Source organism: Patiria miniata, unplaced genomic scaffold (genome assembly GCF_015706575.1).
Source record: "Patiria miniata isolate m_02_andy unplaced genomic scaffold, ASM1570657v1 HiC_scaffold_18, whole genome shotgun sequence".
Taxonomy (NCBI): domain Eukaryota; kingdom Metazoa; phylum Echinodermata; class Asteroidea; order Valvatida; family Asterinidae; genus Patiria; species Patiria miniata.
This window is the reverse complement of record NW_024037056.1, coordinates 4856126-4878888: the sequence shown is the minus strand read 5'-3', so window position 1 is coordinate 4878888 and position 22763 is coordinate 4856126. Positions and strand designations below refer to the sequence as shown.

The 22763-nt window shown below is 40.5% G+C and overlaps 1 protein-coding gene across 1 annotated transcript; it reads left to right on the top strand.

The window, feature by feature from the left end:
- The first annotated feature begins 335 nt into the window (after positions 1–335).
- Positions 336–21160, top strand: LOC119724356 (structural maintenance of chromosomes protein 4-like). The gene is made up of 25 exons (XM_038195375.1): positions 336–478; positions 4873–4963; positions 5562–5758; positions 6016–6210; positions 7301–7480; positions 7788–7952; positions 8581–8708; positions 9445–9585; positions 9784–9934; positions 10215–10379; positions 10546–10724; positions 11016–11256; positions 11528–11689; positions 11980–12020; positions 12238–12425; positions 14490–14722; positions 15244–15367; positions 16151–16340; positions 16791–16908; positions 17426–17495; positions 17758–17888; positions 18039–18218; positions 18517–18749; positions 19099–19282; positions 19557–21160. Exons 2-25 carry the CDS (start codon positions 4906–4908, stop codon positions 19758–19760), a joined length of 3858 nt encoding a protein of 1285 aa, XP_038051303.1. The 5' UTR covers positions 336–478; positions 4873–4905; the 3' UTR covers positions 19761–21160.
- Positions 21161–22763: the final 1603 nt, after the last annotated feature.

The window sequence follows — 22763 nt, the reverse complement described above, 5'->3', positions numbered from 1 at the left end:
AATTTGCACGTGTCTAGCCTGGCTTGCAAAACCGTGACTTCACTGTATCAATACACGTCATGGATTTTTCGAAGCCTCAACTTTTCAAAACTAATCAGCTGTATACAATTCAAATCTGCCATATTTTTCTGTCACATTACCAAAGTTACAGAATTCTGCTAGAAATCTGCGTAACAATTCATTCTGCGGAATTTTCTGTCAAACTCGGGTTTTTCCGAAAACTTCTTCTGTCAAATTTTGCCGATATCCGGATAAAACTGTCACCCAACCTCGTCCTCAGTGCTTACTTTATTTCCAACCTCATAGAGAGTGTGGGCGCGTACTGCTCGACACCCTGAGGACGAGGTAGACAATGGACATCGATTGATTGAACGAGCCTAATATTAGGCATTGTCCAATCACAATCTTCGTTAAAAAGGCGGTCAATGCACAGCGCCATTTTCAATTCTACTTGTTTTGAATTGACAGAGCAAATTGGGTAAGTACTATTTGAACAAAAATTCCCACTCAAATTACTGTTTTGGCGATATAATGAAGAACTATTGTCGATAGACTTTTTACTTTCTACGTAGTGTTAACAACATGGTTAAACAGTGGGGGTAGGGGGGGGGAACATTTCTTGAAAAGGGCACTTTTTTGCAGTCGCACATCCGACAATGTCCGAGCTGAAATGTAGGCTAGACATGCTAGACACGTTTTTTTTCTCCAGACACTTTAAGTTGGCCTCCGTAATATCAAATACTAAATAGTGGGGGGGGGGGGGGGGGGGGGGGGGGGGGGGCTGGTGCTATCTGTCAGGCATGCAACTTTTACTCGGATCAGCTGATTTCCTCTTTTTTTACTTCCCATGTGTGCCATTGAAAATAGAAAAGGCAGTAGATATTTTGCCGGAGACGGCAAACCTTCAGTATTATAACGTTAGTTTGCCGGATATGCACTGAACATGCGCGCAGTTACTGTTTTTTCGTACTTAAACATTTTCCGGTGACAAATTTAATCTGGCTCCACCATCTGACCATGCCAATATTATCATTGTATTTTTGTATTTACAAGATGGGAATCAGACCATTTTATAATTTCGGACTTTATTTCCCTTTAAAAAAAGATAGGGGCCTAGTGGATATTTTGCCGGAGGTAATGACGGCAAACTAACGTTTACTAAAGGTTTGCCGGCGGCAATCCATATCAACAGAGGGCGCTGTACTCTTTAAGATAGGGCTGAATTATAAGATGTATTAAATTCCCACCAAAAGTTGTGAAGCACGTTTGGTGTAGTGGTTAAGCAATAGCTCTAGAGAGCGGGATGACCTGGGTTCGATCCCGATCCCCGCCACATTTTAAAGTTTTTTTTTCCCATCCACGAATAAATAAGAATATTCTTCTTTTATTATTTTAACATGTCTCAAACATTTTATTGCAGAGTGTTACATTTTCTTTTTCAGATTTGTGGCTCTGGAGGATTTTTTTTAAAAGGGAAATGAAGTCCGAAATTATAAAATGGTCTGAATCCCATCTTGTGAATACGAGGTTACAACGATAATATTGGCATGGAGCCAGACTAAAATTTGTCACCGGAAAATGTTTAAGTACAAAAAAACAGTAACTGCGCATGTTCAGTGCATATCCGGCAAACTAACGTTTACTAAAGGTTTGCCGTCTCCGGCAAAATATCCACTGCCTTAAAAAAAATCCTCCAGAGCCACAAATCTGAAAAAGAAAAAGTAATACTCTGCAATAAAATGTTTGAGACATATTAAAATAATAAAAGAAGAATATTCTTATTTATTTGGGGATGGGAAAAAAACCCCTTGAATTTGTGGCGGGGATCAGGATTCGAACTCTGGACATCCCACTCACTAGAGCCATTGCTTAACCACTGCACCGACTGTGCTACACAACTTTGGTGGGAATTTAATACATGTTATAATTCAGCCCTATCTTAAAGAGTACAGCGCCCTCTGTTGATATGGATTGCCGCCGGCAAACCTTTAGTAAACGTTAGTTTGCCGGCGTTACCTCCGGCAAAATATCCACTACCAATAGAAAAGCACTGTACAATTTACAAAGAAGTCTTGAAAAGATGTTAGTTTCCTCTTTTTTGTGTGACTTCCCAGTTGCATGCCTGATCTGTCAATGGGGGCGTTGTTTAAAACCGACATACTCGTTACTCCTAGATTAGGCTCCGCGTGAGCGGAGCCTCGTAGCTGATAGTTCTTGAACTTGGAGTATAGTGGTGCACACTGTGTACAGACAATATTTGGTGCTTTTCTGTTCAGGGTGATTCATGAGTGAAACTGAAATTAAAAAAACCAGGCACTCAAAATGGCCGATGGCACAAAAAAAGGGTGCGACTTTCTTTTTAAAAACGGCACTTGTCATGCTTGTTAAAAAAGGGGGGCACTTGTTAAAAAAACAAGGGCACTATATCACGAAAGTAAGCGTAAGCGCTGGTGAAAAAAAGGGCATTTGAACAATGTTGAATGGAAAAGGGCAGTCTTTACAAAATATTGGGGGGGGGGGGTGGTAATACTTTAATAATAATAGGGGGCCTATCATCAGATGCGTATTGTGTAGCCCCACTTGTGTGGCCTCCGTATTGCTCCGTTGTACGTTGGGCCACACGTCTGGTTTTCCAACCTACTGAGGAGATTAATCCAAAACCGGCACACCTTTTGGGGGGCATTTTGTTACATACCACTGCATACGGTTGTATTCTATGATGTCTCATCTTTTGCCCTCCGGGCAGATTAGGTAATCTTTTTTCAAATTTTTAGAGAAATTTAGACACTTTTCTGGAGCCCTTATGTGCCAGTTTGGGATTTAACTCGTCAGTACATTGGGAAACCAGACGTGTGGCCTAACGTACAGCGCAGCAAAACAGTAGGCCACACAAGTTGGGCTAACCTATTGTGCAAACCCGACCCGAAACCGGCCCGACTCAAAACCGACTTCGGGTCGGGTTGGGTCGGTTTGTCCATCATTTGAGTTGGGTCGTGTCGGGTCGGTTTCGGTTTTGCGTTTGCGATTTTCGGGTCGGGTTAGGTCAGTTAAGCCATTTTTGAAAAAACCCGAAATAAACCGAAACAGAATGGAAATTCACATGGTGCACTATTTAGTGCAGAGTCACTGCGCGCAATGCCACTATTGACTATTCAGCACTGAAAATTGTTTGCGGTCTGTCTAAATCGGTCTATAACATGTAGGCCCACCAGTTGGTCACTTTGTGTGTGCCGTATGGCATGATTCCGTTACTGAAAGCCCACATTTTTTTACGCGAAGCGGGTCAGTTCAGGCGCAAAAAAAATGAACACATTTGCCAAAGCCACTTATTTCTTTCGGGTCGGTTCGAATTCGGTTTGTAAAATAAATGTCTCGGTCAGTTTGGTCTTGTCAACCCGACCCGATGCACAACACTAGTAAAAAAAACCTTACCAGGGTCGAGGTCTTTTTTCCCCTCAAGATTCTTTGCAATGCAGGATCCTACAATCGCGTGAATTTACAGAAAGCTTTGTATGCAAGTACTTATAATACTTGTGAAATGACGTGCCGCGTGACAATTTGAGTGTATTTACGCAAGGATGGAGTGTGGCATTGTTTACAACGCCACGTTCATATGTGTAGAGTAACTCTACACCCCGTGAACGTGGCGTCAATAACAATGCCACGCCCTTCGACATGTTAAAAATTTTCAACCAGAACATCAGTTGTCCCGAGGTATTACATTTTTGAGGGGAATTTGAATTTTTGAGGGAAATTGGGGGGTAAAATGACAACGTAAAACGCAACACGAAAATAAAGATGGCGATCACCGCACGATGTACCGTCATGACTGTGAACGCGCAAGGCGCACTAAATTGCAGGGCACCAACTGTAAAACGTGTAGGAAAAACCCTAAGAAACTGTTCAAATTACAAACAAAAGGTGCCATTAGAATTCAGGCAGTACTGGAGTCATAATGTGACACTGACATCAAGTGGAAGGGCGATCGTGTAGTGTAGGGCCCCTGTTTAGTTTCGATCAAATTTTTTGTTACTCAAGAATGACTTTTTCAACCTAAAGCAGACTTTTTTTTTCAATTAAATAGGCGTAGCCAAGGGGTGGGGGTGGTTAGGGGGTTACTTACCCCCCCCCCTCCCCCACTATTGTGAAGACTGCCCTTTTCCATTTAAATGCCCTTTTTTCACCAGGTCTTCCCCACCCCCCAAAAAAATATTTGTAAAGAGTGTCCTTTTGTGAACAAGTGCCCTTTTTTTCTTAACAAGTGTCCTTTATTTTTAAAAAAAAATCAGTCGTGCCCTTTTGTGTGCCATCGGTCGTTACGGGTGCCTTTTTAAAACATTTCGTGCAGGTTTCACCCTGAAAAGCACCATGTGTTGTTAGTTCGTGTGCGTAATCGTTGGTTTTGAACAGCGCCCCATCGACAGATGGTACCAGCCCCCCCCCCCCCTCTCGCTATTGGATTTTATGGAGGCCAAGTGTTCAGAGAAAAAAAAACCTGTCAAAATTTCAGCATGGATGTGCAGTAACCTATTCAAGAAATGTTTAAACCCCCCCCCCATAAAAATGACCTTGCTACGCCCCTGACAGTACAGTGTCTTACCCGTATCTCCCTTATTCATGTAATACATGTAGCTAGAAGTTTTTTTTATGGCACAACAAAAATAACTACAGTGGCTTATGCGGCGCAAATGGCTGATATGCATGTCTTGAGCCCACTTGCAACCAGGTGGACCTACACGAAGCTCTAAGCATGCTAACTAAACAGAAGATATTGCGGCAGCTGTTATGCATGCGCAGAAAGCAATAGGCATATATTCAGGGCATGATATTCTTGTAGAGGGCCTAATTTATATCTATTTCCCCTCTACTTAGTGCCTTTGCAGCATCATTTTTGGGTTGTACAAAATGGATGGACAAATTGAGGAACCTATGGAGACAAATGCTGAATCACAGGAGAATAAAGGTAAAAGTTTAATATTTTGCCTTCTGTTTTATTCAGACTTCTCATAGACAGGGCCAAAACAACCTACATGTAACTTTTCGTTGGATCCACTGATTTCCTCATTTTTTACTTCTCATGAATGCCATTATAAATTGAAAAACACTGTGCAAAGTCTTGTGTGGTTTGGAGTTTTTTTCCTCTAAATTCCCAGTTGCATACCTGTAAGTTGTATGAATGCCAGTAAGCAAATTAGTTGCTAGTTAGATAAGTCCACCTGCATTTTTGATACATGTACAATAGTGTAGTCCAGTCCATCGCACGTCACAAGTCATCACAAACTATCACAAGTCGGTCACAAGTAACTCAGTTTCTAGTCACAAACTATTCATATGAACTTTGACAAATGCATTCCTTAATGAGTCTTCTTCCCTTGATAACTTGTGAAAGGATTTGTGATTTAACATGCATCAACATTGTTATGGACTTGACCACAACTCAAAACTTTCTAGAGTGGAAGAGGGAAACTGATAAAGAATAAAGTCAAACCTACAATTAAATCCACACAAAGAGTTGGAAAACTTGCCGTCATCAGCAAATTCATCGTTTTAATCCCATAAAGAGAATGAGCCTTCTCCAAGCCAGACTGACCCACCGCGGAGTATCAGCCATGAAACATCAATCAACACTTCACAGTCCAGTGTCAATAGTGCAGCTAAACGTCCATCACCAGATGAACCCAGACTCATGATCTCCAAGATTGTCACAGAAAATTTCAAGTCCTATGCTGGGAAGATCTCCCTTGGCCCATTTCACAAGGTAACCTTTTGTGTAAATGACACTGTAAAAATCATCAGTTCCTCATGAAATTATTTGTTTTTACATAACATTAGTGTGCTGTTAAGAAATCTTGTTTTGTTGTTTTGCAAACAATTTGAGATGTCTTAAAGCACTTAAATTACATTTATAGTTACCGGTACACAATGGACCTATCCACCTTAATGTATGATTACACACTTTGCTACAATTTGTCCGTATTTTATTATTTGACAATCATGATGACCTTTTCCTTGTAGAGCTTCTCATGTATAATTGGACCCAACGGAAGTGGCAAGTCCAATGTAATAGATTCCATGCTGTTTGTGTTTGGCTATCGTGCTGCCAAGATCCGCTCCAAGAAGCTCTCAGTCCTGATCCACAAATCAGAACAGCATCGTAACCTGACCAGCTGCACTGTAGCGGTCCACTTCCAGAAGATCATCGACACTGGGGTAACTTTATATACAACATTTGCAAATATCCAAAAAAAAAAAAAAATGTGTATCAAATTATTATGAAACAGTACCTTACTGGACTGTTAGTGAGGCAGGCTGTCAGCTGACATTTCAAGAAAAGTGACATTTTGTATCAATTTCTAACACTGGTCGGCCAACCAGCTTGAGAAAAAAATACTGGGTTTTTTCCAAATATTGCCCCCAATTTCACATGTTTAGTTAGTCCGCATTTTGTTTACAATCGAGTACACCCGTATGGATGGGTACAAGCCAGCTAGACTAGTTCCCTGAACTTACAATTCCCGGACGTCTATAAATTGCTCCGAAATTTCATTAAAGTGGGGTCAAAAAACCAGACTACATGAGCAAGATTGTTTTCTTGGCTTTTCCAGCATCTATGAACTCAAAACTTCAAACAAGTCAGTGTAACAATATTGCTATATAATCCATCCTTTTCTGAATATTACAGCAAAAGCAAGTGTTGTATAATCCCTTTAATTGGTCTGTGTGTATACCTTTCATTATAACAACTGACAACTCAAACTCTCAATTAAAACAACTCAAAAGATTAATATATGTCAGAGAACCATTCAAACCAACACATACCAAAAACTAAATAATTATGAGTAAATAAATACAAACTAATTCTTTAGGCACATTTGCCAAACAAAATAATGCAGCTTATGGCTGCATAAACAAAATGGCAATGAATATTGTAAGCAAAGTATTATTTATGAGTGCAATGGACACTATTTTGTTTCAGGTGACAGATGCAATTCGAATGAAATTATTCTTACCACTGCATGAATGTGAAACATTATTTGTTATATACAACACTTGAATAAATCATTGTCATCTGATTGGTTAGAGCCACCAATCATGTGACCGAGCAATGGAATTTCTATTTAACACCATGAAATGGACCTATTTTTTCGGTGTGGCTGGGCCATGGGTTAGGACAAGTAATTCAATGACGTGATCAAAGATCTACCAATCAGATAACAGGGATTTATTCAGGCATTGTATAAAGAGGTCTATATTAGAACCTAATTATGGATTTGTTTGTTTGTTTGTTTTTTTTTTTCAGCCGGGTGACAATGACTACAATGTGGTTCCCAACAGCACCTTTGTGGTCTCTCGTACTGCTTATCAAGACAGCAGCAGCAATTATTACGTGGATGGAAAGAAAGTCTCTTTCAAAGAGGTCACTGCTCTGCTCAAGTTGAGTGGTGTTGACCTGGATCATAACCGGTTTTTGATCCTACAGGTACATAGGAAATAAGGCTGACACTTATTGTTAGTACATAAACTTTTATTTGACTTATTACTCTTTTTGCAGAATGACTTCCATTACAGTTTAACTGTATGGAGACAATGAAATTGAAAACTATTTATATATATGTTTTGATATTAACTTCATGCCATGCACTGATACTGAAATTGCAATATTTCACACTTTTTTTAAAGTGAAGGAAACACTTGCTACATACGTGTGTGAATGCGTTTCTTGAATACCTCAATTCATTGCAGCCTATTTTCATTCCTGTTCATTTTTCTCTGCAATTCCCTCTCAGGGTGAGGTTGAACAGATAGCCATGATGAAGTCTAAGGCTCAGACAGAGCACGAGGAAGGCATGTTGGAGTATCTAGAGGACATCATTGGCAGCAACCAGTACAAAGAACCTATTGAGGAGATGGCTAAGGCAGTGGAACAACTTAATGAAGAAAGAGGAGAAAAGGTAGAAAGGAGGGCAGGGATGGGTCCAAGGGTGTGCATTATGGGTAGTACAGGAACCGGGTACCCAACTGAAAAAAAACATGGGTACCCAGGTACCCGTTTAAGAAACCCAACCCAAAAGTTCAAATCTCGGAAGTTGCTGTTCAGATTGTTCTTGAAGGTCTGCACGATGTTACCACATCCGTGCATCAATGTATCAAAATACAGGTGTGTACAGTGGGCTTAATAGCGTTACAGTGTAAACTGCAATATTCGTGAGCGTCATAAACGTGAAATATGTTTTGTTTTCCTGTGTAACCTGCTTTTCATTTTGAAAATTCTCCACGCTCAATACCTTTTTGTTTTTTCATTGTCTGAGAAGTTTAATACTAGGTATTTGTAAAATTGGTATGTAAAAATGGGCACCCGATCCCATAATCTGGAACCAGTTCCTGACATCAGCGGTCGGGTACTCCACGTAACTGGTTCTCGATGCACAGCCCTAGATTGGTCCACACTGCCTGATCCTAACTAAATGCTTGCGGCATAGCATTGCATAAAAGTCACATTGTTCAACTTTACCATCACTAAATATGATCAAGCTCTAGCAGTTAATACATATCATCTCACTGTTTCCTTGTGTGTTGTAGTTGGGTCGCGTGAAGGCTGTTGAATCTGAAATGGAGCAACTTGAGAAACCCATGAAGGAAGCTCAGGAATTCCTCAAGACAGAGAATGAAATCACCAAGAAAAAGCACAAGCTGTTCAGCAAATATGTGTAGGTTTTTTTCACAATGTTGTCTTAATTTTAGTTTAAAATTAATAAAACTGCTGCAGACTGCTCTCTGACTGGATTGACCTGAAATACTGAAAAATTGATGGTCTAAAGTTACTATCCTGGTAGAATCTTTGTCAGAGCCATTCTGCAAGGATCGAAATGTTAGGCTGCCCATTTTTTTTAGTTTATCTAACTTTTAGATGTTCATTGACCACAAGTTGTCAGATTATTAACCCTAACCCTCCAAAATCCTCTTTGCAAAATGGATGAGTTTGCAGGATTGAGGCGATGTGGCAAAAGTGTGTGGCTAATTTTGGAGTATGCTTTGTGTCAATTTCTTAGGCTGGACTTTGTTTATGCTCATCCGTGCATAAAGTTAGGCCTAGATTATACTTGAAATCCTCCGCACTGCTCCAGGATGTCACTGGCTGTGCCGCAACATGTTGACAGTGATTGCTGGAGGATTTTGCAGGATGGAGGCAGTGGTCACCCTCCAAGGACCACATTCAAGACTTAACGGAGGATTTGCATGATTGCAACGAGGCTGTATGCAATTTTTACTACATAGAAGCAGTTGGAGGATTTTGCAGGATTGAGGTTGCATCCTAGCAAAAAAATGTCTACTTCATAAATCAAAGGAAAATCCCTTCGGAATACATATAATTCAAGTTAAAGTGTTAAATGCTGTTGCTGAAAAAGCCACACATTTAAACATAGAATGTTTCCTTCTGTACAGTCAGGACTGCAATGTGAATGAGAAGAAATCAGAAGAGAAGCGAAACAAAGTGGCCGAGGCCTTCAAGGAGATGAAAGAAGAACTGGACAAGTTTGCTGAGGACAACAAGACCAAAACAAAGGAAAACAAGAAAATATTCAAGTCAGTAAAATTTGCATGTGATCCATCTCCCTATATCTATTGTGGTCTTGATGCCCCAATAAACTAGATAGAAAATATAATCCAGAAATGTCTATGAGAACTATGGTACAGACTAGATACGTGTAACAGCTAAAATATGGCTGTGGAGTTTCCAAACTCTTTTTCCCCTTTTTAATAATTCCATGTTTCACATCACAGGACGTATGAAAAACTGTCAGAGATTGCAGAACAGAAGAAGGCAGACTTTGCAGAGTTTGAACAACAAGATGTGAAGTGTCGGGAAGACCTGAAACATACCAAGGAGAAACAGAAGAAACTTGTCAAGAGTCTGCAGAAAGAAAAGACCAAAGTATGATCAGTTAAAAGACTTGACAGGTTTTGTTTTAATCTGGGAATGCTGTCAGTTTCATGTTCAAAAGCACATGTAGAAATGTTGAGAGTGTTTTCTCAATGTTTCAGATAGTATACCCTTTCTAATAAAGTTCTGTTGGTCTTGCCTTGGGAGTTCTTTCAGAATCAAAGCTTCTTCACAAAACAAATTGATATTCACATAGTGACATCCACAAACCCATAGGTAATGAAAGCACTGATAAGGTTATAAATCATTTACTGTCATTGTCCTGTGCCAGTTGGAGGAGTTACAAGCAGTGCCAGCCAAGAGTGAGCAGGAGATTAAGGAGCTGGAGGCCGGTAAGGAAACTTTGGAGAAAAGACTGAAAACAGAAGAAGCTAAGATGGGAGAGATTATGGCCTCCCTCAAGACAGAGACACAGGATCTACAAGCTGAGAAAGATGTAAGTTGGTCCGTGTGATCAGTACATGTAAATACAAAAGTACTCAAAGAGATGTTTGCAGCCTTGTCTGGGCAAAACAAAATGCATATATTGAGTCCAGTTCCTGACCATTTCTTACAACAAAAATAGCTTTGAAACTACACCCCTATCAATTCCAATTTACCAGGTGAAAGAAGAGCAGTTGATGGGTATGCAGAAGGCTGTCAACGAGGCCAAGTCCAAGAAAGCTGAGGCAGACTTTGAGCTTGAGACTCAGGTCAAGAAACAAGGCAGTGCCAAGGCTAAGCTGGAGAAGGCTAAAGCTGATCTGGAGAACACGACAACGACGCTAGCTGAACGGAAAGGGTAAGGCACCGTGCATCCCATTTCCTCAGCTTTACGTTGGTAAAATACAGGGCAAATAATAGATAATAAATGAAAATTGTAAAGACCAGTCCACCGTCCAATATTGGATTGTTTTGCTGGATTAAGTCCAAGCATTAATCCTAACAGTCCTGAATCCTCCAATGGTTTTCCACACATCGTAGGGAACTAGAGTTAAGACCGCCTTAATGTTTGAATAACCAGCTGTATTTCAGTAGACTTGTAAGACTTGGAAATGAACTTGACTGCAACTTTACTCCTTTTTTCAATCAGTTCCATCAAGGAATTGGAGCGGCAAATCCCACAGCTCCAGAGCCAACTGCCCAAGGCCCAGAGTGACCTAGCCACAATCAAGCAAGCCGAGGCCAAGGCTTCTCAGGAGCTGCACGCCTTGGTCACCAAGGTAGAAGAGGCTCGTAGCTCCTTACAATCTGCCAGGGATCGTGGGGCGGTCCTGGAGGGGCTGATGGAGCAGGCAAGACGGGGCAAGATTACAGGCATTCATGGAAGATTGGTAAGCACTTGTCAATGGTCATTCTGAATCAGCGATGTGAAAAGAAACTAATTTAGGGTGCTGTGAAATATGTATGGTTTCCTTGTGTACTTCAGATTTCCTGCTGGAATGTTCCTGCACAATGGAATAGTTGCACAGGTGCCCCTCATTGGTGAAGTGCAGAAAGGTGAAGGGTATCAATGTCATTCATTACAGGACCCAATTTCATGGCTAGGCTTAATTCTCACAAAGAATTACATTTGTTTGTGTTTTTTTGTCTTTGTGATTGTAGGGTGATCTTGGAGCCATTGATGAGAAATATGACGTAGCCATCTCTACTGCCTGTGGTGCACTGGATAACATCGTGGTGAACAACATTGAGACAGCAGAGAAATGTGTCAAGTTTTTGAGAGATAACAATGTGGGGGTTGCCACCTTCATCGCTATGGACAAGGTATCAGGCAACACTTCTTTCCATTCAGACATCTTAATGTATTCCTGAAAGCAATGTTTAATCGCAATAATCAAAGAGTACAATTTTAGGAATTATTTTTGTAGACTCTCATTGGGACTTAAAACTTTGAAAAGGTTTAAGATCGAATGAGAAAATGAGCCTCCAGAACTTTGATGCTGCATTGTGGCTTTTACAAAATATTGCTCTTGTAATTATTTGTTTCTCTACAGTTTTTTGTTGTGTCGTTTCCTATCTGATACATTCAAAGTTATATCATTTTTCAACTTCAGATGGAAGAGCGGGCTAGGAATGCACAAGTGAAGTTCAATGCGTAAGTATCCTTACACTTATCCTCACGGTGTCAGTTCATTGCATCTGTATGTTTCTACTAAAAGAAAACTCTAAATTGTTTATATAAATAACCATAAAGATTACACATAAGTAAGTCAATATTCACAAAATGATGCAGCATAAGTAGAATATCTTACGTATATGAGATTGACCCAACTTTTTGTGTGTGTATGTTGCACTCACATGTTTGTCTACAGTCCAGAGAATGTTCCCCGTCTTTATGACCTAGTGCGCATGAAGGATCCCAAGTTTGCTGGAGCTTTCTACTATGCTCTGGGTAACACACTGGTAGCCAAGGACCTAGACCAAGCTACTAGGATTGGACTGCAGGGAAGCAAGCGCCATCGTGTGGTCACACTGAATGGACAGCTGATTGAGGCAACAGGTAAAGTGGGCATTGTAGTAACAGCATTTGTCAGACAAAACGGGCGATTCCCAGTAAAGTGCGACAGCAAATGGTTGCCACGGAGAGTTGACAAACAACAAAAACATGGCGGATTTGCTGTGGTTCAAAGGTATAGTCCATCATTTGTAATTTGTGCATTTTGTTCGTTTGAAGCAACAAACATGCTCAAAATCTAAAGAAGGGTCTGAACAACTAACCTGATGAAGTTTCTGCTCAGCTTCAGCTGTACATTTCGAGAAAAACAGCATTCTAGGATCTAGATTTCAAATCAAAAGTTGCTGAATCATGTTTTGAATTGTGCCTGAATTCAGCGTCCGAGACACGTTCACACTGAGCATATTGCAGTTACGGGATGTTGCGCACTGATCCGACGAATTATAGCAGCGCGCGCGTTTGCGTCGTGTCAACGCTTGCGCTCATTTCGCCGAATTAAAAAACGAACTACTAATGGAAATTTTAAGATGCACCATTGGAAAGGCCTTCTTTCGTTGATTTATTCAAAATGACAGCTTGCCAGAAGGAATAATTTCACAGGGTGTTTAGTCCCCTTACTATCTTTCAACCAAGTATGTTTTTCAACAATAATTATGTCAGTTACTTTTTGGATAGCTGCAAATGATGGACTGTAGCTTTAAACGAATGCCACTAGACAACTTGAGGAATTTTTTTATAAATCGAGGCATATTCTGCCGCCTCACAAAAAATACATTGTGATAAAAAGAAAAGACAAAAAAATACTTGTATCGTACGCTTACGAAACTACAACTACAATGTTAAGTGTCCCGCGCCACGGCGCATTTGTTGACCATCTCTCACAATGAACTGCGAAAAATTGACTGGCTGTGGCAACTTCTTGGTGGCACACTGTATTGGAAATGGCCCGTATGGGCCAAAGGGGAATGTTTATATTCAATGCAAAATTGATATGCCATATTGGTTGAGGATTGATCACTAAAGTATTTTGAAACTCTATATACATTGTACATTGTAATTTCTTGTACATCCTGTGGCACTCTCCACTTTTCTTAGTTTCAGTTAACCCTTGTAGGGTATACAAAACATTGTGGATCACATGTTGAACTTTTTTGTTTTTTCGCCAACGCTTCAGGTGTGTTGGGGTTGCTGTAAAGCAACTTATAGTGCTTGCACTTTTCCCACTACCTGATTTGTTTTGTTTAGTATTAATAATGATAACATGGCTATTGGTATGAGGGAGTTGGGTTGGCAAAGCGATACTTTCCTCGCCTTTCACGACTTTGACCCGGGTTTGTTACCTGCCTGGGCCAATGTGGATTTATTTTTCAGTCCCTACCTGATTCTTTGAGTTTCTTCAGAATACTCTTCTCTTCTGGGGTTTTCCTCCCACATCTTAAAGGGAATGTACAACATTTGCTTTTGCTGCAATTTTCAGAAATAAATGGATTTGGAGGATCAGTATGTAATAGAAAATATTGTTACACTGACTTGTTTCACATTTTGGGTTCGTAGATGCTAGAAAAACCAAGAAAACCAATCATATTCTTGTAGTCTGGTTCCCTGACGCCACTTAAGATGAACCAAAGCAATTTATAGACTTGGGGAATTGTAAGATCATGAGGATCAGTCTAGCAGGCTTGTAGTCTTCACAGGTGTGTAATCAATTGCAAAGAAAACGCAGACAAACTAAATATGAAAAATTAGGAGCACTTTTTGAAAAAAAAGCCAGTTTTTTTTCAACGCTGGTCGGCCGACCAGCGTTGGCAAAATACACTTTTTCTTGAAAATGTCAAAACGCCAGGAGCCGCAACTTTAAAGGATGCTTTAGACTGTCATTCCCTAACAATCCAGTGAGATATTTCATGATAATTTGATCATTTTATTTTGTGATGTTTGCAAATTTTGTATCCTCCCTTTAACCTGTAATTTCTTCACATTGTCTTCTCTTTATTTGACCCATGGGAGACAGTGGGTTCCACTGAATGAGCTACCCAGTTGAAATAAGAATTAAATAAATATAATATTTACAATAAGAGCTGATTTATTTGGTACGTTCTGTCCTTCCAGGCACAATGAGTGGTGGGGGCAAGCAGGTGGCCAAGGGACGCATGGGCTGTGCCGTGGTGGTGGACATCACCCCAGAGCAGTTTGCTGCCATGGAGCGTGAGCTGGAGGCTAAACGCACAGCCACAGCTGAGTGTAGGGACAGGCTGAGAGAGTTAGAGCAAGGGGCCCATGAGCTGGAGAAACAACTGAATGAAACCAAACTGACTCTCAAGAAACACAATATGGATATAAAGGTAATGCTTTGCTGTTTAGTGTGCTTTTAATCCTTTGTTTCAATTATAGGAAGTACAGCCCAAGAAACTGAAATTAAATTCAAAATTTAGTCGTTGAGAATGTTCTGTTGCAATGAATTTTGCAAGATACTTGATGGATCAAACTTGGCGAAGTTCGGGCAAGGACCATTAGTCAAATAGTGGTTGATTTGTGACGTACCTTACGCCTGCGCACTGATAGCAACGTGCGAACGTCTCTAGTCAAACGCTGGTCAAAATGTCATCGCAAATCTTCTGGATCCTGGCTCCCTGCTAGCGTTATGAATGCGCGCGGATATTGGTTACCAGCGAAGCAACCAACCCCAGTAGGCTGGTTCCAAATAGTCGACTAGCGTAGTCAACCACCGTTGACTAGACAGTGTTCGGGCAAATGTTAGTTAACCATTGGTCAACTATAGTCCTTGCGCGAACTTGGCCATAGATGAAACTTGTTCTCAAAATTGGATTGCATCAAGATTGTCTTTTTCTCAATTATATTTTAGGCCAAGGCTGAGCAGGAGGTGACATTACGAGACCAGATCAAGGAACTAGAGACAGTGTATAAGAACTCAGGCAAGGATGTTGACATGACTGCACTGGAGAAGAATGCTGCCAAGTACACCAAGGGTAGGCCATGCTGTGTTTGATCAGTAAAGTCCTTGATTTACAGTACAGTACCTACTATTTCCAACCCAGACTGACCAACAAGCTCAGTAATTCAAAGTGATGAGATGTCTCCACTAGTGAGCTTGTGAATGTCTTCCCATTAAACTTAATATTTTATGTGTGTAGTTTTGTGATTTTTATATTATAACTATGCAATTCAGCTTTTAGCTGTGAACTGGTATGACAAATATGAATGAATGAATGGGGAACAACTCTTGAAAACAACTTTATATATAAGTGCACATAAAAATGGTTGTTGGAATGTGCAAAATGATATTGATATTAATCTATTATTCAGTTTGGTGCACTGTTTAAAATTAATAAGTGCATGCGCTGCGGAAACTTCCATATATGGATATACCTCTGCTATTTAAATTGTGGATGTGTCTAACATATGACACAGTAAGTCGCCCATACCAATCTCCTTTTCTTTCATGTCCTGCGCAAATGAACAGACTTCTAAAGAAATTAGACCATTTGTTCTCATAATGGGAAGAATTCCATAAATGGACATCACTAATATTTCCCTGCAGTGACCTATCAGTCATCAGAAAGCGATAACATGTCATAAAAAGTCAAATTTAGCAGGGAAAATATTGAAGCATTTTATGAGAAGGCACTTGGAATTTTTCAGACCAGTTGCATAGGGTTTGTGCACAGGGTGTCAAGTGATGTCCAGATATGTAACTCTTTCCCTCAAAACTCCTGTCTGATCAATGACAATTGTTCCACTTTCCCTTTCAGAATACAACAAAGTGGCTGATGCTGCAGCCAAGGTTGAGGGAGAAGTCAAGGTCTTACACGATAGAATCATGGAGATAGGAAGCACTAAGATGAAATCTCAGCAGGCTAAGCTGGATAAGGTGACTAAGGAAATTGATGAAACTTCCACAGGCATCACCAAGGCCAAGGTGGCCATCAAGAATGCTAAAAGGTAGGTGACACTTGGGTCATTCTTGTTGTGTCTGTCTGTATTGAATTTGCTAGCATAATGCTCAGCCTGGACAGAGAAATGCTTACTTAAGGTCGGTTCAAACATGATGCAACTGTGAGATTTGAAATGCATTGAATAAAATTTGCAAATGCATCTCCAGATGATAAACAGAGCACACTGTTCAAAACATCAAGTTAAAACAACTAGGTCTTCTCAGAACCACACAACTCAGAAGAGATAAAATTCATATGGTGTTTCCACAAACCTTCCATACTTTATTCATGTCCATCATGTAAACCTACAAGTCTCATTTTTCGCCTTGCATGTTACTTGATTTTACAGATTCAGAAAGATTTTTAGCAAACATTTCTAACAACTAGTAGCTGCAAAGATGTAAATGGTCCTTACCCATCTGTTTTAGACATGGTTGTAATTTTGTCTTCATCTCAGGAACATCAAGCGTGCAGAGGAGAGTGTGGAGAACATGGAAAAGGAAGAGAAGGAGAACGCTGAGACAATGCAGAAGATTGAGGTGGAATTTAAGCGACTTGAAGATGATGCTACAAGGGTGAGACTTACAGTCCAAAAATGTTTCTGTTTCTTAATAGTGCGTACTACCTGCGATAACTCACTAGAGAGATATTAAAATAACAATACTCAGAATACTTTCATCCCTACAGAACCATTTGTGAAAATATGGCCACCTTCAGATCTTGAGAATGCACCAAGCTGTATGAAATATGATCTTACAGAAACTATGGAAGAAGGCAGTCCTTGACTCTGGCACCTAGTCATATTCTGTGTTTCTTTTGTATGATAGAGGCAATATAGTCCCATTGATTTGCCCATATGCATATCTAGTAGCTGTCAGAATGAAAAATAGTTTTGACACCGACAAAAGCAATAATGCTTTATTACAAGCAAAGTCAAATTGGATTTTATGTGCTTCTTTGGATTGTTGTATTTGAGTGGACATTGTGAAAAACACAGCAACATGATTTTAGGAGTTTTTTGGTCAATGTATATTAAATCCAAAATACCTTTACAGTTGTATCAACCTGTCACCTTGTTTACTGCATATGCAGGTTTTGGAGGCGTTCAGAGAGGCGGAGATGCAAATGAAGGACATGGAGGGCCAACTGGAAAAGAGCAAAGGTCTGTCAGCTTTTTTAGTCACATCAAATATAAAAATCATTGATACTTTCATTGCTAATCTGTGGCAAAATCCCAAATGGCAGTCATCAGTAGCCATTTTCCAACTTGGGCTTTGGAAGGTACAGAGGATGGTAAGAAGCAATTAGTGCTCAAGAATACTGGCCTTCTCAGACTGGACTCAAACCTACAATCTGCAGAAATTACTATCAGGTGTTGATTGCTTGAATTTATTGTATCCTTTTTTCTCTCTATCTTTGGGCAGTTGAGCTTGAGAAACTTCAGCAGCAAGAGTCTGAGATCAAGAAGAGACAGGTAGAGGTCAAACATGAGCTGGAGAAATACGACTCTCTGGTCAAAGAGAACCAACAGAAAGGCAAACACTGGAAGAAAGAGGTAAAGGGTCTAAGGTTTGGATGACATACAGCAAAATTGCTTTGCTTGTTATTGTGGTTCACTGGGAAGCTGGGTGGGCTAGTGGAGATTGCACAACTGTTGTCTGCTGCTAACATTTCCAATGTTGTTTTTTCCTGATTTTATCCATAGCTCGGGAAGCTGGAGCTGCATGCTCTGGTCGGAGAGACCTCTGAATCTCTCGAGGAGCTGAGTGAGGAACAGTTGGCCGGTATTGATACAGAGGAAGTCCAGTATGAGATCACAGTCTGTGAGGAACAGCTAGCCAAGATGAGCCCCAACCTGGCTGCTATACAACAGTACAAGAAAAAGGTCCGCCACAATCCAATAGAGGGCACCATAACGCTTACTTAGGGATATCCTGACAAGATTGCCAATACTCAAGCACAATGCAAGGCCCTACTGCCCTCTTACCTACCACTTCGAAAGAAGCAGTGAAGAAAACCTTGATTTAGTTTCTAAACCTTAACCAAATGCCAACTTTTTATCAGTGCACAATGTAGGTTTTGGTGTTTGCCCAAGTTTGCGTGGCGAGCTGTATTGACATATTATCATACATTTGAAGCACTATAATAAAATCTTTTGTTGTCACCTGCATTGGTTCTCTCAGGAGGAAGCCTACCTAGCTCGCGTAGCAGAATACGATGCCCTGACTGAGTCTCGTAATGCCCAGCGTCGCTCCTTGGAAGACATGCGCAAGCAGCGTCTTGACATGTTCATGCGAGGCTTTGGCTCCATCAATGAATACCTGAAGGAGATGTATCAGATGATCACGCTGGGTGGAGACGCTGAGCTGGAGCTAGTAGACAGTCTGGATCCATTCTCTGAAGGAATTGTCTTCAGGTTAGTAACTGAGTTCCATGAGTTTTGTCCGTCATGTGCAGAGGTTTAACGACTGCTCAGACAAGGAGGACCTAGCACATGAGGTTTTCTCAGCCAAGGAGGACCTAGCACATGGGGTTTTCAGTGCAAAATGTGATGGAAAATCATGGTGAAATGGTCATCCATAGTTTGGATTTTGGACTTTGTGGATTCATTCTTCGTGGACTCATTTTTCTTTAATTTAATGCTAATGGATGAACTTATGTTAGCACATCAGACCCATTTCCAGTATTTTTCACCCGAACCTTTTCACTTTGTGTCTATATGACAAGCTGATGTGCGTCTCTCTCTCTCTTTTTTTTTTAACTAGTGTTCGCCCACCCAAGAAGAGCTGGAAGAATATTTGCAACCTGTCTGGCGGTGAGAAGACACTGAGCTCCTTGTCTCTTGTCTTTGCCTTGCATCAGTTCAAGCCTAACCCACTCTATGTCATGGATGAGATTGATGCTGCCTTAGACTTCAAGAATGTCTCCATTGTAGGACACTACATTAAGGTATGCACTCTATGCGTGTGTGTTTCTGGCATTGCTATGGGCTCCGTGCAAAAGTACCCCCTGCAACGGTAGCGAAGGGAGAGTTGGGGGAGACCACTTGGATTGACATTTGAACACATTGACTATGATGCCTGACGTTCACGCGAAGACTTCATGGGTTTGTGCACATTCAAAGTAAAATAAGTCATGAAATAAACATTTGTTTCCTTATGCTAGTGTATGAATCTCAAGATGTGTGGAAACTCTTCATTTTTTTCTTTGATTGTTCACTCAGGAGCGAACCAAGAATGCGCAGTTCATTGTCATCTCGCTGCGTAACAACATGTTTGAGTTGGCCGATCGTCTGGTAGGCATCTACAAGACACACAACTGCTCTAAGACGGTTTCTATTAACCCCCGCAAGCTGGCGGCTCAACAGCCACCACTGACTGAGCAACAGCAGCAGCAGCAGCAGCAGCAACCTGTCACCTGCTCTTGAGGACACAATCCCCAGCCATACAATAGACAGGAAATATTCTTCTTGGAATACTGCACCAGGTGGGCAGATAATTCACATGGACTTGCCGAATTTTCTTTTGTTTGCCAGAATTGTTTTTCCAGCATGGTTTATACACTTAATTGCATTTCGACGAGTTCGGAAGGTCAGTTCTTGTGTGAAGCTCATTTTCTATTCTTTTTCCATTGTAATCATGTGTCACCTTTTAATACCGGAGCTTAAGGCCGTTCATGTGGTTGAAGTGAAAGATGCTGTCCAGGCAGATTCCAGCCACTTTAACTGAGCAACCTACACCATATTACACCCAACTTCCATATCTTAAAGCTAGAGTGGACTGCAGCTATCCAAAACATGACCAACCAAAATACTTACTTATTAAAAAGCTTACTTGGTTTAAAGATGCAATGACACTTTAAAACTCTCTGTGAAATTATTCCTTCTGGCATGCTGTCATTTTACAGAAAACATTAAAAAGGTCATTTCCAAAGATGTGTCAAGTGACACATTTTTGGAAATTAGCAGTTGGTTTGAAATTGGGTGAATGGGTGTGCACAAGCATTGACACAGTTCAGTATGTGACATCACATAGCTGCAATTGGCCGTTTGAGAATGGATGCTGATAATACGGGCGCAGTTGAAAATATGGCTCGGCAACTTTTGAATTAAAATCGAGATCCCAGAATGTTGCTTCCTCGGGAATATACAGCATTCACAGAGCTAAAACTTTGTCAGGTTGTTCAGCACCCTTTTCTTAAGATTTTGAGCTTTTTGTTGCTTCAAAGGAAAAAGACTGCACAAATTACAAATGATTCTCTCTGCCTTTAATCCATTGTACAATTCTATTGATGGGAAAAATAACATTGTTGAAACTGTACAGCACAGTGGTCGTGTGAACACAATATGCTATTGCACTTGTCCGATATGAAAATAGGTAAACTCACATATATGTAAATACATCATTAGACATAAAATTCTATTAGCCTTAGAAGTGTAGGATTATTGTATTCCAGTTCACTTGGTCCTTTGTGGCATGCCAGTCAGATTTGTCCTTTAGGTATCTGTCATGCAAAAACCAGGTTGTATAAATGTGGAATGCATTGAATCACGCTTGGAAATTACCGGTAATTGTTTATGTAAATATATGTACACAGAAGTCATAAGAGTTGCTGGGTGTTTTGTAGATGTCCGTTAGTTATGCAGCACAGTTTTCTATCAGGGCCGAGTCTGGCCCAACTTTGTTACTCCTTTCTCTCCTTGAGTTGATGATTTTTTTCAACTGTGTAGAGCACACAGTGTTAATGTAAATATTTAAAAGTTTTGTTTTGGGTTTTTATTTAAACCATTTGGTAATAAATGAGGAAAGACAAGTAGTAAGTCCAAAACTGATCATGATTTTCCTTTTATTTTGGTTTCTTTTGTTTCACTCATCTTCTTTGATTTGAAACCAGTTTTTTTTTTACATTTCAGTTCTTTAGTTGTTGACATTTCTCCACATTCACATAGAGTCAATTTATTCACCTGCAAATGGTACAACTTGATGTGTCAACCTTTGTGTGGTCACACAATTCCAATCATTGTTGTGCTGGAGGTCTGTACATGTTGATGAATTAGTGCAGACAGGATACTAGCCTTGCGTACAAAAGCTGTACTTAGTCACCTGCAGTTTCCTTTTGCACTTTGTCCTTGAATTATTTTCAACCCCAGTTGCCTACTTTGTCTGTTGACTGAATTTGCTTGAAATATGATCTGATTGTTGGTGTCTAGCCTGTGTAAAAGGCATGGCAGGGGAAGTGGGTGAAATTTTTGACTGTCTGTGACTGTTCAAACAGTGGGAATTGTTCTAATTAATCGTTATTTGGAAAGTTCTACTACAGTGTGTGTGCATTTTTCATCATAAACCATACATCATCATAAACTATCATCAAAGTGGTGACCTTTAACCTGTTGTGTATAGGCGATATGCACTGAGTACATAGATACGGACATGTACGTGTTGGCAGGTGTATTGTTGCACAATCAGTGACGGATGTAAGGGATGTTTGGATACAGCTATAAATAGCATGTTATTGCCAATTGCTTTACGCAAGACTCAAGGCCTTTTCAAACCGTTGGCAAATGCAACTACTGTGCTGGAAATGTACCAGTGAAATTCTGCAGCTGCAAATGTATTGTGGATGAATTGGTAAACAACCCTAGACTTGTTGCGGTTCTGTTTAAGTTTGGAACCATAGGATCAAGAATGCTTGTAAACCTCTGCACAGTTGACAACATTTAAGCTCCGTTTTTCTGTTTGTTATTTTGGAGAGCCTAAGGCATTTACACATGTATCTCTTTCATCTGCCAACAACTGAAACAACTGAATTGAATGCAAAGATACCTATAGAGAAAGAGAGATACATTTTGTACAGAGAATAGAAGGCAATGAGTGGGCTCGGCAAGGGTGCAAAAGGTATAGGCAAAGGGGGCATCAAGCGTCATCGTAAGCTGATATTCATTCCCCTGCCTCTTGGCTGCCCTGCCATCCGCCGCTTGGCTCGTCGGGGAGGGGTTGGACGGATCTCAGGCCTGGTGTACCATGAGGCAAGAGAAGGGCTGAGACACTGGCTGGAGGAGGTCGTACACCATGCAGTGATTCACTCGGAATATAAAGGCAAGACGACGATCACAGCATTGGACATTGTGCACTCACTGAGACTGAAAGGACACATCTTGTATGGATATGGCTACTAAGAACAGTCCTCTTGTATGGATATGGCTACTAAGAACAGTCCTCTCCTGTACACATCTTGTATGGATATGGCTACTAAGAACAGTCCTCTCCTGTACACATCTTGTATGGATATGGCTACTAAGAACAGTCCTCTCCTGTACACATCTTGTATGGATATGGCCACTAAGAACAGTCCTCCCCTGTACCTTTTAAGAATCACACAGATCAGCTGTGCATACTTGTGCACTTATCCTAGGATCAGCTGATTTTCACAT

What these genes read in the sequence shown, in the direction of transcription:
- LOC119724356 (XM_038195375.1), top strand. Translation starts at nt 4,906, where the DNA reads ATGGATGGACAAATTGAGGAACCTATGGAGACAAATGCTGAATCACAG. An exon ending in ATGAAGAAAGAGGAGAAAAG is followed by an intron (nt 7,953 to 8,580) that starts GTAGAAAGGAGG and finishes TGTGTGTTGTAG; the next exon opens with TTGGGTCGCGTGAAGGCTGT. An exon ending in GAAAACAAGAAAATATTCAA is followed by an intron (nt 9,586 to 9,783) that starts GTCAGTAAAATT and finishes TTCACATCACAG; the next exon opens with GACGTATGAAAAACTGTCAG.